At 39.7% G+C, this 17983-nt stretch overlaps 1 protein-coding gene across 1 annotated transcript in view; it reads right to left on the bottom strand.

Annotated features, from left to right (window-relative positions):
• Nucleotides 1–6955: 6955 nt before the first annotated feature.
• LOC141441910 (uncharacterized) overlaps nt 6956–17983 on the bottom strand; it is a 27670-nt gene continuing 16642 nt past the window's right edge. The window contains 11 exon segments of the mRNA XM_074106800.1: nt 6956–9024; nt 10345–10550; nt 11258–11345; nt 12469–12606; nt 13739–13883; nt 14446–14594; nt 14597–14633; nt 14909–15038; nt 15969–16077; nt 17171–17291; nt 17794–17952. Of these exon segments, the coding sequence (XP_073962901.1) occupies nt 8792–9024; nt 10345–10550; nt 11258–11345; nt 12469–12606; nt 13739–13883; nt 14446–14594; nt 14597–14633; nt 14909–15038; nt 15969–16077; nt 17171–17291; nt 17794–17952 (1515 nt within the window). The 3' untranslated portion in view covers nt 6956–8791.

Genomic DNA, 17983 nt, shown 5'->3' with positions numbered 1-17983 from the left:
GACACAGTTTTTAAATTGATAAGCGGTTGTAGTCATTATACCAACCTACCCTAACGAAATGTGGAGCAGTGACTACGAATTTGAAATTAAGAGGAAATGTGACTACGGCGCATAGCGCCTTGGGTCACCTTACTCAATTGTCTACCTTAGTCAATTGTCATTGTCAAGTTTCGTAAACGTAAACGGAATGGGGAACAGTGACTACATACAGCCTGTGAGCATAGCGCTACCTTGGGTCACCTTGCTCAATTGTCTACCATTGTCAATTGTCATTGTCAAGTTTCGTAAACGTAAACGAAGTGGGGAACAGTGACTACGAATTTAAAATTAAGAGGAAATGTGACTACAGCCTGTCTGTGAGCATAGCGCTACCTTGGGTCACCTTACTCAATTGTCTACCTTAGTCAATTGTCATTGTCAAGTTTCGTAAACGTAAACGAAATGGGGAACAGTGACTGCGAATTTGAAATTAAGAGGAAATGTAACTACAGCCTGTGAGCATAGCGCTACCTTGGGTCACCTTACTCAATTGTCTACCTGTCAATTGTCATTGTCAAGTTTCGAAACCGTAAACGAAATGGGGAGGAAATATGACTGCAGCCTGTAAGCATAGTGCTACCTTGGATCACCTTACTCAATTGTCTACCTTAGTCAATTGTCAAGTGTCGTAAACTTGACTTTTCGGGAGAGGAAAAAAGTAAATATTACTTATTTGAAAAAAAAAACAAGGTTTTCTTTTTCAATTTATTTTGTCAGGCTTTAGGTACTTTGCGGAGGTCCATGTCTTTGAACTACAAACAATTAGGTACCTACTTTCCTCACCCGCCACCTTAGAATAGCAGATGTAAGACTAAACCACCAGATGTTATGTTACCAGATGTTAGATGGTAGTCTAACATCTGGTATTGGTTGTGTTGCTCGGAGGATGGACTCTGGTTTGGTTCGAAACGCGTCAGTGTAGTGTGGTGGCGGCATACATAGTTGGGTGTGTGATTTGTGTGTTTTTAGAGAGTGGAGGTGGAGAAGCTGCATGATCACGCATTTATTGCGTATACATATAGCTACCGTAAGGTCGCGGGTGAGCAAAGTAATTGTTTGTAGTTCATTGTAATTTTTTATTTATAATTAATGGTACAAAAAAAATGTAAGATTAAAATTCCTAAGATTTCTAGGTGCATTAGTAAAACAAAAAATCTTAAATCATAACAAATAGACGTTTTATAATGCCTTGAAAATGAAAATTAAGTAGATGTAATTGTTCCGTCAAATGGAACGAGTTAAGGTGGTTTTCCACCGGCGAGGCGAGACGAGACGACTCATAGTTTGCCAAGTAATGATTTGCTATTATCATGGTTTGTCAAATAAAGAGTTTGTGAAATTATCAATTTAAAAAATGTGGTTTTATAAAATGATTAATTAGTAAAACAAGAGTTTGCGAAGCGTTGTTTGTTAAATTAATATTTGCCAAATGATTGGATACCAAATGAAATACGTTATCATCTGATCGTTCTGTTGCAGCTACGAGTAGTCTACAATTTATGTTTATTTTTATATAATTGGATGTATCAAATATAAACGGCGTCCTCGGTGACTTGCGAAGATAATAATAAGCGAAAATAACGTCTTCATCATTGGAAGACATCATCACGAATGAAAGAAAATGTAGGCTACGATACGTGGACAACGTCAGGCTGCATGAAAGCTGCACGAAGTAATTTTGTAACATCTTTGCAGATGCAATGCACGTCGGGAGTCGTGGACAGTAGGCCTACTCGCCCGAAGTGACTGAAACTGTGAATTACGACATATCTGAATATACTTAATTTACCTTAAATATAGGGGTCTTGGCACCGAATACGATCTTGTCCCATTCGGTGTCGAGACCCTTGGTCCGTGGGGTCCTAGCGCTTTAAAACTTTTTAAAGGAATTTCGAAAAGGTTAAGATGTCATAGGGGACTAAAGAGCTGGCAGCTTCCTCGGACAAAGAAAAGGATTCGCTTGGCTATTCAAAGAGGAAAGCTGCCAGCATCTTCGAGACCTTGTCAAAGGGGTACTCTTTAAGTAATTCGTTGTAGTTTTAGGTTTTATATTATTTTATTTTATGTGAGTATTTTAAGTTTAGGATAGGTAGTTTTATTAATTTGTGACCCCACACATAAACAATTTGTTAGGTACTAGAAAAATAGGTTAGGTTAGAGCTGCGACTTACATAATCAAGATAAAATTAGAACTGCGACCCTTGCAGAATCGAACTGTTACCAGAAAATTAAGTTAGTTTAGGTTGCAACTATGACCCTTGCAGAATCGAACTGTTACCAGAAAAATGTTGGAACTTTTTGGTATTTTGTAAACCTAGTTATAAAGCTTTGTTTCTTCTAGTTGTGACAAAGTCACTCATTATTCTTTTGCTTGTCGCGTAGCACGTTATTTTTGAATACATTTTCTTTTATTCAGTGTAAAGCTTGTTTTACCTAAAATTATAGAATATCTATCAGGTTATGGGCCCAGCCCATCTTAGGTTAGGTGAGAACTGCGACCCTTGCAGAATCGAACTGTTATCAAAAAAGTAGGTAGGTTAGGCTAGAACTACGATCTTTGCAGAATCGAACTATTACCAGAAAAGTAGGGTTCAGTAAGGTCAGAACTGAGACCCTTGCAGAATCGAACGGATAACAGAAAAGTGGGTAGGTTAAGTTAGATAGATTAGAACTGCTACCAGAAAAGAAAGAAAGAAAAATTCGTTATTTGAAAAAGAAATTACACTACTAAACGTTTTCCATGAAATAATTCAACTGTATAATGAATCATTGGAGAATTAAAAATATATTATGATTTGTTATTTTTCTTGCGATGACATTTCAACGAACTAAATTGTCGATGAAATGAAAATAATCGGAAATAAAATTCGATTATACATATGTAGAAGTATCGGTAATTTGATGATAAACCATTAATATACATATTGATTTTTAATTTAGCATAATTGATTTTCTAACTAAGCGCAAAAATAAAGGGCGTAACCGCCAAATTTTACTCGAATTACTTTTTTTATAATTAATTAAAATATGAAAGTTTTCTATAAATACGGTGGTAAACGACTTGTGTACATTTATTCACCAGAATAATTTTATATTTTTATTGGAATGCACGAACTAACTATAATCTAAACTACAAGATTTCTGTTCCTCTATCTCTCTTTAGTATTACTACATCTTTCGAAGCTTTCAATCGAAAACGGCTAAAAAGACTTTGTAAGACCCGTTTCACCACAGACGTTGGGTCGTAAGTAGTCGAACTACCCCTGACCCCACCCTCGGGGTAAAGCCACCCCTGGGGGGCATAGGGGTTCTATCGATCTCACCCCTGTAGAAGAGAATAATAAACACGCCCGGTTTTAAAAGCAGCTTTAGTTAGTATAATTCTAAAGATTTGTGTAAGTAGCGTACTGATTTTAGTAAATGAAGCCTGTCCGCGATTCCGTCGCGTAGAATTCCTGTAGGTATTGCTATCCTGCGGGAACTATGCAATTTTCCGGCATAAAAACTATCCTATTTATGTCCTTCCCGGGGATTTAAACTATCTGTATAGGTACCGAATTTCATCTAAATCGGTTTTGTGGTTTAGACGTGATGATGATGAGGTAATAAACAAACAGACTTACAAACTTTCGCATTATAATGTTAGTGGGAACTTTTTGGCGGAACTGCGTTCGTTCCATAAACCAGGCTTCAAAATATACTGTTGCAGGCCTAGGCCTGCAAGACAACAGTCTTTTGTTTCAATGCAAAACGTCAAGTATCCACGATAAATGCCATTATACACAACTTGGACTTAATAATCTGAATTTCTATGGTTCATTTATTAGTTACTGAATAAATTCACAGGACTTTGAATATATTCTATATGTAAATATATAAATATTATCGACGCGTTTTACGTCAAATTACAATTTAATTAACATTATAAACTATTAAATGTAGCTGCTTAAATGGGCTATGGGCTGCAGTTCGTATATATATTATATATTTATATAACATGCCAGCCTCGTATACCTATCCATACTCTATACATACTCGGCCTGCAACCCTTTCATTCCCGGCCTCTGCAGTAATGTACTATTGTATGTCAATTGATAGTACATTACTGTAGAGGTCGGGAAGTAGGGGGTTGCCGGCCAAGTAGATATAAGTAGACGGCCGAGCGTAGCGAGAGGCCGGATACGGATGCGAGGCCGACAACCCCACGTTCCGGCCGAGGCTTGTATAGTGCTTTTCTCAAACATGACATGAAATAAAATAAAACAACGAGAAATCAAGCTGGCGGGATGCTAGTCTGGTCGCCCTGTTGTGTGCGCGCGAGTCGCGCTGGCTGCCGGCGCGGCGGCTGCGAGTGCTGCTCGGTGTGCGCCGTGTCGCAGAGCGCGCGTTGAAACAAAAGACGGTCTCATTGCCGGCCAGCGGCCTGCAAACTTGTATGAAATCTCTTTACAGGCCGCTAGAGTGACCGCGCGCAGGCGCCTGCAGCGCGATACTTCTCGGGCTATTATTTGTAACACAACGTCAATATTTCATGTCATGTTTGAGAAAAACATACCTATATGTATAATAAACTAAGTGATGACATGAAACAATGATTAAAGATTGGCTTGTGTCAAACGGTTTCTACTCAGTTGCCGAATACTTTTCTTCTTTTGATCAATAACAAATCAGGTGACATTTTGATTGTAATATAAAAAATAATTCATGACATTTTGCATGCCAGATGATGGTGAAATATGTGACCCAATATAAAGTTAAGTATTTGTAATATTTATTTATTTTTCTCAAACATGCTCGGAAATGTATGCGTTAATGTCACGAAATGGAGTCATGAAGTTTCTCATTTATGGCTCCCTACCACCTCCCTACATAACTTCTTGGCCTAGTCCATGAAGTAGTATGAAAATCCATTATTGTCCGCTGCTCTAACTTTTTAAATTTGCTTACTAACATTAAACTGACAAAGGAAAAATTACAGACAGCCATCCACCACTACTCTGTAAGCATTTGCGATGCTGCGATGCATGGATGGTTGGATGGATGGATGGATGCGTGGATGGATCGATGGACGGATGGACGGATGGTTAGACGGATGGACGGATAGACGGATGGTTAGACGGATGGACGGACGGGCGGACGGACGGATGGATAGATGGATGGATGGATGGATGCCAGTGAAGTATTGCCTCACAGTTGTTTGAGTAAACAGCAATCACTTTAATCTAATTATTTGTATTGCCATCCTTTTTACCCTACTATACATTAGACAAGGACGGCAATACAAATACGTGGTTTCATATTCCACGAGTGTAACCTAATTTAACTCTGATCAAAGTATAATTAATTAAGTTCTTTGATAACAGCTTTTACAGTGGGATTTTAGGCCGTTTGCTCGCAGTTTTTATTGCAATAGCTGCTAATTAAAAACACTGTTCATTAGATAAGACACTCAAGCATCCAAGATATAATTGGCTAACAAGAAAGGCCTCTGTAAAAGTCGCTACTGTCTAGACAGTAAGTGTCATTTTTCTTTGTCTCGGGGACCTTTCAGTCGTGTCCCATTTAGAGGAGATATCGTTATCGTTTGCGGAAACTGGGGTTGCTGCATTGCACTTGTATTGCACAACCTGTTGCATGCGTTTTGTTCATTAAATAAATAGGTACTTAGGTCAATGATGCAACGAATCTTCGCATTACCATCATCATCATCATCAGCCGGAAGACGTCCACTGCTGAACAAAGGCCTCCCCCTTAGAACGTCACAATGAACGACAACTCGCCATTTGCGGATTACGGATAGTGGAGCCGCCGGGAACTGGGAACCGCGGCCGAATTTTGCTTTTCATTGCGGAGAGGGGAGGGGGGGGGGCTTAATCTCCGCGCTTGGGGGTCGCAATATTACTTTGATAGTGTAAGCAAAAGACGCTGCTGCCAGTCTTCTGGATTTTTATTAGTCTTCTACGACACCCAACGGGATGAAATGGGGGGAGGGAGCTAATCTTGTCCGGACACCCCACGGAAAACCATCTACATAGAATAGACCATGCGAATTTTTGCAATATTAGTCTCCCTGACCTTTCGACGCGGAATCTGATTTAGCTTTAGCCGATTAAAAAAATGCTTTATGCGGACACAATAACAGTGAAAATACGTCGATCGGCTCGGTCGATTCCTGCAGGGCTACTACGAAACTCCAAGTTCGTGTCGTGCGGTCCCTCTCGCTCTCGTATTAAATAGTATGCTGCTGGACCTGCAGGGCTACTACGAAATTCGAAGTTCGTGTCGTTCGGTCTCTCTGACGCTTAGGGGAAGGTGGGTTAAAGTGGATCTTATTATACTTAGTACGTTTTATGTGTATTACACGCACGCCTGCGACATTGTTTTTTTTTTTAATTTTGTTTGTGTAAAAAAATCATGAAATAGAAAGAGACACATTACTGTACACGTATAAGCTTTAAAGAGAGTGAGTGAGTATATTTACCTTGAAATGTAGCAAAATTTTCTATGTTCTACATTCAACCGCCACATTTCTAAGATCTATTGTTTAGTAAAAAATCATTTAATTAAAGTAAAACCACTGTTTTTAATTATAATTAAGTGAATCCCGTACGCCAGGTTGTAACCTCAGACCCCTGATTCAGTGTTACCCAGGCATGGGTTACAGTAGATCAGCGCCAATTTTTTTTAAATTATATATTTTATTACTAAACTTCCCAAGTAAAAAAAACGGAGCTTTTTGAAGACACTAGTGCGATTAAATCAGTTTTAAACAAATCTGCTCCACTGTGACTCACTCTCCCCTATAGTTTTTATACGAAAATGAGAGGGATGGTACGATACGACCTTTGATTTTCGGAGTAGGCCCTCGGCCCTCTGGTGACGATGACGCTGATGATGATGACTAATTAAAAACTAATTAGGGAATAATAAATTTATTTCATAGCAATTACACTTCGTTTAATATTAAGTTAACATAACATTAACATAATTACCTCTAGTTAAGATCATTTGCATTTGTCTCTGGGGGCACAGAATAACTAAAGTACAGAAGCCTCACTGCCGTATAAAAGTGACGTTTAGTCATAAGAATCGTGCCTCTCTGTCCATCGCATAACTCGTACCAAGGCTAAGGCTAATGTTAGGTATTTTTTATAATACCCCAATAATGGGAGCAGCCATTACAATATAATTAGGTTTGTTTAAAATTAAATTTAACGGAAAAAAACAATAACGAATTTCCATTTCTCATACAAAACTAAAATGAACAAAAACTAATCATAAGCATCAAAATAGCTGCTCCCATTATAGTCGCAAAGTTTTTTGTTTCAGTGTGCTGTTTGTAAATTAGAACGAAACTACCTTTGTATGAAAAAATAAGTGTTATCGCCGAAACTGAGGTTCTTTTTCCAGCGATAAAGCTCAACATTTTCAGCTTTATCGCTATATGTCACGTGACCATATTTGACACTGGAAACGAGCGTCGATTTCATGTGGCCGCGGCCTGACAGCTCGACGGTGAGAGTATTTTAAAGTGACTACGACTCCCCCAAAGGGGCAAGTTGTTTCGTCACACGCGTCTTTCTTTGCCGCTCCAAGCGCGTATACTATTTATAAAATCCTATCGAGAAAAAATGTATTTCGGGAATGTTTTTGACGCGGGATCCTACTAATATTACAGCCGCGTGTCCGTTTTTTATTATTTCACTGTAAACAATTACATCAAACTCTTTAATTGGTACGTAAGGTATTAAAAAAAAAACTTTGCAAGAAGAACAGCTGTTTTTCGCTCTTCCTCTTTGAGTATTTAGCTAGATCTAGATAAATACTCAAAGCTCTTCCTTCATCAACCGCACAGCAAGGGAGTGGAATTCCCTGCCTGCGGCTGTGTTTCCTGATCACTACAATTTGGCCGCTTTCAAGTGTAGGGTGAATGAGCATTTACTAGGCAAGCGTGCTCCATCGTAGGCCTCATCCTCGCTTTTCATCAGGCGTGATTGTGGCCAAACAGGGCCAAACGCAAAGCCTATATTGTATAAAAAAAAAAATAAATTCAGCCAGTGATAAGAAAAAACAGGACAAAGGTTGGTTGATAGGTTGATGCCTATACTTACTTAATATGTATTATAAATGCGAAAGTGTGTGTTTGTATGTTTGTCCGTCTTTCACGTCGAAACGGAGCTACGAATCAACGTGAGTTTTGGTATAGAGATAGTTTATGGGGCCGAGAGTGACATAGGCTACTTTTTATCCCGAAAAATTGCACAGTTCCCGAGGGAACAGCGCGCGATAAGCAAATTCCACGCGGGCGAAGCCGCGGGCAAAAGCTAGTAAAGTATAAAAATGATACTACTGCATTCTTACTTAATTTGTTCTGTTCAACATTTCGATGGAGTCGAATTTTCTGTATTAATTTCTTTTTCTCATTTTTATAAGGACTTTGAGCCACCGTGGAACCATTTAACAGTAAACAGCATAGTGACATCGCATTAATAAACAAGGAAAATCGATGACTTTTCCTTAGAAAAGGTTCCATGGTGGCTCATGAATTAGTCCTTGGCCGTACCTATTTTAAGATTCAACTTAAGCTATGAAATTAAATTTGATATTTTCAATTGTGCCGCCGTTTTCTACAACGCGACCGAAAATCGCTCGCAACACAAATCAACATATTACGATCGTTTGACTTCGCCCTTAAAGTTGTTTCACTCATACATAATATATGGTGCTGACTGTACGAAGAAAGCATAAAAAACTAGAAATTCAACGACTCCAAATAGTACGCCTCATAAGCCTTATAAGGTTTACCATCCACGGTTCTTTGGTGGGATATATGATTTTTAATTTTATTATCGGACCACAGACTGAGGTGCTCTCGGCCCTGATCTAGTGTCTTGGCTGTCTTCTGTAGACTGCGGAGGTTTTCGTCGAGGCGTTTCTTGACTTTGTCCATAATACGGTCTTCTTCGTCTGTGAACTTGTTGATATCTAAAAAAAAATAAAAAAAAATTTTGATAGGTATACAATGTAGTAAAAAAGTGATGAGCTGTTTCATGATCATGGCTATCCCTATCTTATGTCTGTGATATCTTCGGTATAGTGTCTGTCGTGTCAGTTAGAGCTCTGCCTCACTAAGAAGCCATGGCTATGTCGCCTGCATGGCTACCTCGGGTATCCAAAGGTCGCCAATGGCTACTCCTCACTCAATTCGACGTTGTTAGGAATGGACGTGGAGATTGACATCCAAAATTTCGGCCGGTTGGCGACTGAGTGAGTGAGGTGCTTATGCGAGTAAAAAAAGGTTCGTCACCCTAAGATCTATTTTCCTTTGCTCAATATGAGTGCTAATCTGCTTTACCGATTGAGTAGGACATATTGCGTCAACCTGTCAATCTGCTAAACATAATCAGGTGACCATAGCAACCCTACCACTACACCTTGGCACTGACAAACACTGAAAATTAAATAGAACATTATTTGATTGAAACTTACGAAGTTGTTTATTAAAAAGGTTTTGTATTGATATGAAACTAGACATATGTTAGAGCTACTATTTTGACCATTGTTATCATGTCAAGTAAGTTTAATTGGATATGCATTTGTCTACTTAATATTTTGGTTTCAAAACGTACTAAGAGTCTATGACTTTGTAAAGGAATCAATTTAATAACTAGCGAAGGTTTGCCTACCCCCACTGTACATTTGAATGCAACGTAGGGAGCTGCAAATCGTGGCTACGGTTCCAAATTGGCGACGTTGCCAAAGCGTCGCCAAGTGGATGACAGTCGCACACATTTCTATACGAATTGTTTGGATACGTAGCCAGCGACGATGTCATGGCGTCCCTGTTAGGTAGAGCTCTTAGGCTCTCGGGTCAGGGAAACAGACTTAGCGACCGACTCGTAGAGCCGTCCATAGAACTTTTCGACCTCCTTCAACACTTCCGCTTTAGTCGACGCTACACTGGCGTCATCCCTCTTCAGCTTTGTCATTTGGCTTTGCCCAATAGACATAAAATTCATAATTAATTTATTGCATTTTTATGGGTTTTACAAGATTTTATATTAATTCACATGTACCGGCATAAAACCTAACGGGCACAGCAAAATTATAAAAAAAAACTTTTTCTAGGACTTAGGAACTAAAACACATTCAGAACCTTAAAATCAAGATACTCCTTCAGACAAGTTCTCAATCAGGTACCTCCTAAGTTTGCCATAGAATAACGACTCTTTCTCTATATCTTTAACACTATCATTAAAATTGACCTCCGTAACGCCCGATTCAATAAATTAAACAAATGCTCACCAATATCAACGCCAATATGGCTCCCCCCTTTCCCCATAGCTTTCAACCCGTCTCTCAATTCTTTAGCCTGCAGCAACCGCAGCATGTTACGCTGCAACGTAGCAGACGGACACATCAGCGCGCAGGCTACGTCTTCGGTCTGCCATTTGGAGTGAAGGCGGGAAATGCTGGACTGTAGTGTTTCAAATATCCAGATTTTTTCGCCGCTGAAATGTTTAATTAGTCAGTGTGATTTAGATATAGGCACGGACGGTGCCCTAACATAAGTATCCATTTTTCTATGCAACTAGAGTGAAAAAGTGGATACATAAGTTAGGGCACCGACCGTACAAACACACATACATACAGTTTAACATATATCCATCAGCGGAGATACATGGTAAATAGGTTCACCAGGAATCAACAGGGAGCGATTTTTGGTGCGCTTCACAATTACATGACGTCATTTCGTATATGGCAGGGATACCAACCTTTTACCCTATGCGCCTCATTCAACGTTATGCGAAAATACTACGCCTTCCTAGGGGCCGAAATGGGGAATAGAAATAAGAAAATTAAACAAACAAAATCATAAATGAGTGTTTATTACCCGAATGCGCGACGCCGAGGAGGCTAATGTGTTTATCAGCTTATGTATGTAGCCAGTTAGTGAAAGAACTGTGGTTGGACTTTATTAATCAATTGGTAGTAGGATTATGGTGTACTACTCTATATACAAAATGGCGTCATTTTTACGTCATTCAAAAGTTCGCTCCCTGATAATAAATATCAGACGCATTCTATTAAATCTCCATGAAGCCTCTTGGGCTCCCCTACTATTAGCAAACGTAAGTTATTATGTCTCTGGTTATAGCTATTTCTACTTCTCTATTAATGTATACTTATCAGCTATTAATTAGGCAAATTAACATACCTCTCCAATACTAGCTTTCTGTTCTTATCCAAGTTAAATTTCTTCAAATATATCTTTAGTTCGTCTATAAATCTGACCTTGTCTAAGTCTGCAGAAAAAAAATATTTAAAAATAAATCAATAGGATGATATTATATTATAAATGTGAAAGTTTGTGTGCGCATGCGTGCTTGCGTACGGGATAGATTTAAATAAATGTTGGTATGTAAATATGTAAATACGTGGGCTGGACTTGTCTGTCGCATGCACCCACAAAGGTGGGCTCGCACAGTTACTTGGTGGGTGCCGGAGAACGGCCAGCGACATCGAGGCAGACCGAGAAGATGGCGGGACGATCTGGACACGTACGCAAAGGACTGGCCTGACATTGCGTCAGAACGAGAGTTGTGGAGGTCAAGAGGGGAGGCTTTTTGGGACACTATGTAAATATACCTGGACCAGTAGAATAACACATAAGCTACTTTTTACCCCTAATTCCCGATATTCCTACGAGATCCATGTAAAATAACAAAATCTGAACCGTTAAGACACATGAAATGATTCACGAGTGTTTTTCGTACAACATAAAACGACGATAAGTTTTGAAAATTCCCATAAGAGTATATTAGAATCTCTTCTGTAGTGCTCTAGGATTGCTTAGCTGGCGATATGGCTTACACGCGCTAACTATACAGTCTGTAGCCTCAGAAGTCTTGCGCCCGCTACTGTAAAATACCTGTCTGTTATTTATAAAAACCGTCCAAGTGCGCACGAAGGGTTCCGTACCATTATCTATACAACATTAGACATTAGCAAAAAAAAAACGGCAGAAAAATCAAGTTTGTTGTATGGGAGCCCCCCTTAAATATTTATTTTATTCTGCTTTTAGTATTTGTTCTTATAGCGGCCACAGTAATATATAATCTGCGAAAATTTCAAGTGTCTAACCATTACCACTCAAGAGATGGAGCCCTGTGACAAACGGACGGACGGACAGACAGACAGACAGACAGCGGAGTCTCAGTAATAGGGTTCCGTTGGCACCCTTTGGGTACGGAACCCTAAAACTGGAGTCATGTTGCAACACATTCTATCATTTGGAGCATCCCTGAAGAACCAGTAAAGACTAGCCTACAATTCAAATACCTGACCTATTCGTTTACACGAAAGAAACCGCGGCTAAACTCTAGTAAAAATCTTGTGACATTAATCTACTTTTTAGTTTTTATATACCTGAGAGTTCGTTGAACGAATATTCTGAGATATCAAATTCCATGCTTAGTTCCATTTTGTTCCGCCGTTTCTCGCGGCGCTGCTCGTAGAACTGACGCAGGCGCGCTAGCGAGTGGCCGCCCAAGTCTAGCTGGATAGCTGTGAACAATAGTTCAACATCATCCATCATCATGATGTCCGTCGAATCCGTATTAAAGCCAGGTGTCTTATTTATATACAATGCAGTATCGGTATCCCCTACCACAACCGAAATCGTCGTAAAATCTTTTATTTTTGATCAAATATAATTATTTGAACAAACAAAATAAATCAGACCAGCTGGGCTACTACGAAAATTGAAAATAAAAGTTCGTATCTTCCGTCCCTTTCACTCTCATATTAATTGATATAAGCGTTAGCGGGACGGCAAGATACGATGTTCGAATTATGACTTCGTAGTAATCTGTGTAGTACAGGGCCAGTTTAAGACAATGACTACGTCCAATGTGAGATCACTTAAAGCTTTTTTTCGATGCATATAGATAAGACAAAAGGAAAGGGTCTATTCTACGGTAGAACAAGAGGTACGCCATTTTAGAATAGGTGAATAATAATAAAATAAATACAAACCCTGGTGAAAAAATAAACTATCAGCGTATTAGTCTTTTCAAACCAAGTACTAGAACCAATAAAACGAAAGGTTAAAAAAAATGAAATGTTGTCAATTGTAACTACGAGAAAAATGCACGCTCCATGAATTTAAACCACAGAAGACATATAGAAAGTCATGGTGTTAAAGGGTTGTCCATGGGTCGTAACCATATCAACGAGGTACAAGAAAAAGTTGATCAACCCAGTTACAAGTGAAGCTACTAAAAGCTGACCAGGAATATAAAAAAACCTGACGCGAGGGCAGCACTTCTACATATTATATTGCAACATTCTTTACACTTACTATACGACACCTACCAGTTATATTGACAACGGTGTCAGTGATGTTATTTAAAGTAATATTTTCTAATCCTTAAAATTTTTCTATGACAAATATACATTGTGAATTATTTTCCTTCCAAGGCTATGAATAATCTTCGTCATTTTAACGCACAAAAACACAAAATAACACTTCAAAATACGACGCGCAAACAACGTTAAACTTTGACAGCAATAGACAGATGACATTTGAATTTATTGTTGCCATTGCAAGAAATTAGTTCTATTGGTTTTCCGCAATATGGCGAGGTTTTTTATAATTCTGGCCAGCCTTTACAAGCGTGCTTAAATCAAACTTTACTTCTACCACTGCTGAGATCCGCCACGGGCACGTCCTTATTCAACCCATTGAATATGTTGGCGAGGCATTCGCGGACGTTATGTATCTTCCTCTCTGTCAGCGCTATGGAAGAAACCACGCTTTTAATCTCGTCCCTCTTGGCTTCCTGTACAGATAAAATTGGAAATGTTTAAAGGTTGATTTGAAACTCTGAAACTCTAGGACTGGGGGACCTGAAGATCAAAAACTTTTTAATTTAAAAAAAGAAGAAGCTTGACCGCCCATACGTGACCATAGGGCAGACTCTGTGCTTGGTCAACTGCTCTGGGTGATATCCAATCCATACTAATATTATAAATGCGAAAGTGTGTGTGTTTGTCCGTCTTTCACGTCAAAACGGAGCGATGGATCGGCGTGATTTTTGGCATAGAGATAGTTTATGGGCGTAGTTAGTAGTTTATAGAGAGTGACAGGCTACTTTTTATCTCGGAAAAATGCACAGTTCCCGAAGCCGCGGGCAAAAGCTAGTTTGCTTATATTTAGGCTTAGAATAACTTAATTTAAGTTCTTTTTTTTTGTTTTTGCAATGACTTATTTGTTATTCATTAATTGTATGTTAGTACGAGTATTTACTTTTCCAAAATTCCTTGGTTTGCCGCACCTTGACTTATGGCCCCATGGACAGCGAGTGTTTAATTTAATATATACCTAGTACATGTCTCACTTACTATAGCTTTATCGAATCTATCGATCTCCATCCTGGTGCCTTGCCGGTCGTCAGGCGACGTCACAGCGTGGAACGCCCCGGCTCGGTCCGTGACGTCACCGAGCAAGGCTCGCAGCGCCTCGACTCTTGCCTGTTGTGCGCGCGCCTCGCAACGAGAAGCAGCTCGCAGGACTCACTCGATAACTGGGACTGTGAGAAAGATAATTTTCACCACAAATCTTCTAATATACTAGCTTTAAAATGATTAGATCCAGCAGTTGAACTGAAATTGCGTGATTTTACTAAATTCCCGTGGGAATTCCCAAAAATTACATCGTGGTCTTTATTGACGTTGCATTGCCAAGCAGCCGTTGCAAAACATCCATGCAAAATTTTATGACGCTAACCCCAGCTGCTGCGATTTAAAGATTTTATCCCTATCCCGTGGGAATATCGGGATAAAATAAAAGGTGATGGTGACTTACATTTAGGTCGTTGACGGCGTCAGCCAGCCTCGCTTGCACGCGGCGCGCCATCTCGCGGCACTTCAGGGATTCCAGCGCAAGCGAGCACTGCAGCGCCGCCGTATGACTCAGCACTGACTGGAAACTGGGCCTGCGGGCCAGGGAGGGACTAGTTAATACACTAACCCAGGGAGGTACCTAGCTTCTGGCCCAGGCGGGGATAGGGCAAGTCTCTTTTTAGACTTCCGTAGTCAACTAGGAACTCTTAGTTTCGCCATGTCTGTCCGTCTGTCTGTCTGTCCCTCCGCGGCTAAGCTCAGAGGCCGTTAGTACTAGAAAGCTGTAATTTGGCATGAATATACATACCTATCAGTTACGCCGACAAAGTGGTACAATAAAAAAAAAGACGTAAAGTGGGGGTGTTTTTTTTTTCTCGACTAATCCTATCCTCCTAACGCCCAGAGTCTTTTATAAAGGACTTATTGTAATTTTAAATCAAACTATCATAAATGACATAAAGTTTGATGTTCATAAATCAAAAATTTTATGACGACGATATTTCGTTTTCAGTGATCTGTTTGCGAAATATTCAAATTTAAAGTGCAAATTTTCATTAAAATCGAGCGCTTCCCCTCTAAAATCTAAACTGTTGGGTGGAAAAAATTGAAAAAATTGAGGATGGTACTAAGTATATCAACATTTAAACATAGGAATTATTATAACGGCTAAGATTTCATGAGATTATTAGTTTAAGGATAAATAGCAGCCTAAGGTATAAAATAGGTATGTATAGGTACCTAAATTTGGAAGATTCCATAAGAACCTACACAATACGAAAATCCTTAGAAAAATATTACTTGATTTGTTCGTAATGGCTGCGGAACCTTATCTTGAAGTGTCCGACACGCTCTTGGCCGGTTTTTTTGTAGGTTGAATCCGGTGTTTGTCAGCTGCCTGTCAATTTAACTGTAAACTCACTAAACTGGCTAAACTAAGGACTGACGCGTGTGCAGGGTTTCGTAGACGATGTTGCCAGCAATAGCTAGTTTCATTTGACGTTACCTGTTGGCATCGGAGGCACGATCCGCCTTGCTGCTGAGGGAAGCAACCAAGGCGCGCGGCGAGAGCGTATAGCTCCGACCAGAGCGCGTCGCCTCGGCACTGAGCTAGTTGTCTTTTTATTGCTTCTTCTGCAGACAATTAACGAAACAAACTTCATACACCACATAAGTTACGCTCATTACAGCCATGTATTCTTCATCAAATCAAAGTCAGTCAAATCATATCTTTATTCAATTTAGTGCTATAACAAGCACTTATGAATGTGCTACCACCGGTTCGGAAAAACCTCTGCTGAGAAAAATCCGCAATAAACTCAACGAGGTATATATATATTTTTTTAAACAGGTTTACAATTTATGATGATATGTATACATCACAAGTATTTAACACAACTTTATTTTTAACACAGTTGGTTCCTGAAGGGACGCTTAACGATCGGAATTATTTCCAAACTATCCATGATATAATCATTAACTAATACGCCTTTGATATTAATGTCTTCTGACAATGTCTGAATTTTGTATCCGTTTCATTTATAATACTTTTTGGATTTTATTATAAAACGTATGCATATGGATTTGTATGGATATGCGCATACATCAACTCCGTAGCGTCACCGGATGGCCTCTCTCGCGAGGTTGCCACGCGGACGCGAGTGGACCACTGGTGACAGCCGCTGCTCGCCGCCATAGTGACTACTAGAAATTCGTTGACCACGCGAGTCCACTCGTTTTGGATCACCTGTCGACAACGAGTGGACGCCGAAAGTCGAGGAGGTGCTGGTCGGGGGCCGGGTGGCTATAATGAGCTGTGACCTTTAGTACAGTCAAAACCGTTTAAAGCGACACCATTTATAACGACCAAAAAAAATCTCATCACAATCTTATATACCAAAGTAACACTGGTTATAACAGACCAAATATTGCTGTCCCTTCAATGTCGTTATAAACGGTTTTGACTGTAGTACTCAGGGTTGCCACCATTACCATTACACACATCAAAAAGTCTTGGAATAAATACTCATTATCTCTAGACAATTTTGATGTTTTGACTCTATAGTAATAAACCTTTAAAGAAATTTTCAAAACTGTTGAGGGATAAAAATATCCCAAGGCACTTTTGATGAGTAATTTTGATATAAATCAGGAATCGGGATTTCAAATTACGCGTACCCCACACAACTTTCACATTTATTATATTAGTAGGATTGTTTCGTCGCACCGTCAACCTCTCCACTGTAGAGTCCAGAAGTGCTGGGGTTGTGTCCAATCATAGTGGACGAGGCAACACCAGGCCCCGTCGGCTGCCGGCGCATTGAAGACAGGCATCTGTCCAGTTTGGGCTGAAAGAAATTTGAGGGTTGATTAAATATCATCATCAACGCGTGGGTTCATCCCATCCTCGTCGCCAATTATTGGTATGTATAAGGTAATCCAGTGTAGGTATACGTGTGCGCACACACATGCACGCATTCACACGCATTCAAGCATGCATACATGTTTATGATGTTTGAATTAGGTACTTTATTAAATAAACAAGAACGAAACGAAGAAACAAGACGCAAATTAGTAGATAATTATGTGTATTTTATTACAACACAGTGGAAGTCCCGCTGTGTCCAGCATAAGAGCCTTATGAGGCTTGCTTTTTTTGCAGCGTTTTTACGCTAAAAACGTCATATTGTACCACTGTCGTACAATAATAATAGGGCGTCTGCGGCGGTAACGCAGCTAACTCGCTGCCCACTCGCAGCGATAACGTTGCGCGCTCGCCTCGCTTTCAACTCGTCCGCAAATTGCCAGTGTGATAAGACTCTCAGCCTACAAGATCTAAATACCTGTTACATCGGTATGTTCATGCACGCAAACATATTCTTCAGTAATAGCTTGGGTCTCAATAAGGTTTTGCTTCTTGGTACGGAGATCCTCAGCTACCAGCTGCAGAAGCCAGGTTCCTGCGCTGCAAGTCCTGGACGCGTTGACGAGCGAGGTTGCGTTGCGACACTAAAAAAAAAAACAAATATGTATACTGGAA

Source organism: Choristoneura fumiferana, chromosome 24 (assembly GCF_025370935.1).
Source record: "Choristoneura fumiferana chromosome 24, NRCan_CFum_1, whole genome shotgun sequence".
Taxonomy (NCBI): domain Eukaryota; kingdom Metazoa; phylum Arthropoda; class Insecta; order Lepidoptera; family Tortricidae; genus Choristoneura; species Choristoneura fumiferana.
This window is presented reverse-complemented; position numbering and strand designations above follow the sequence as displayed.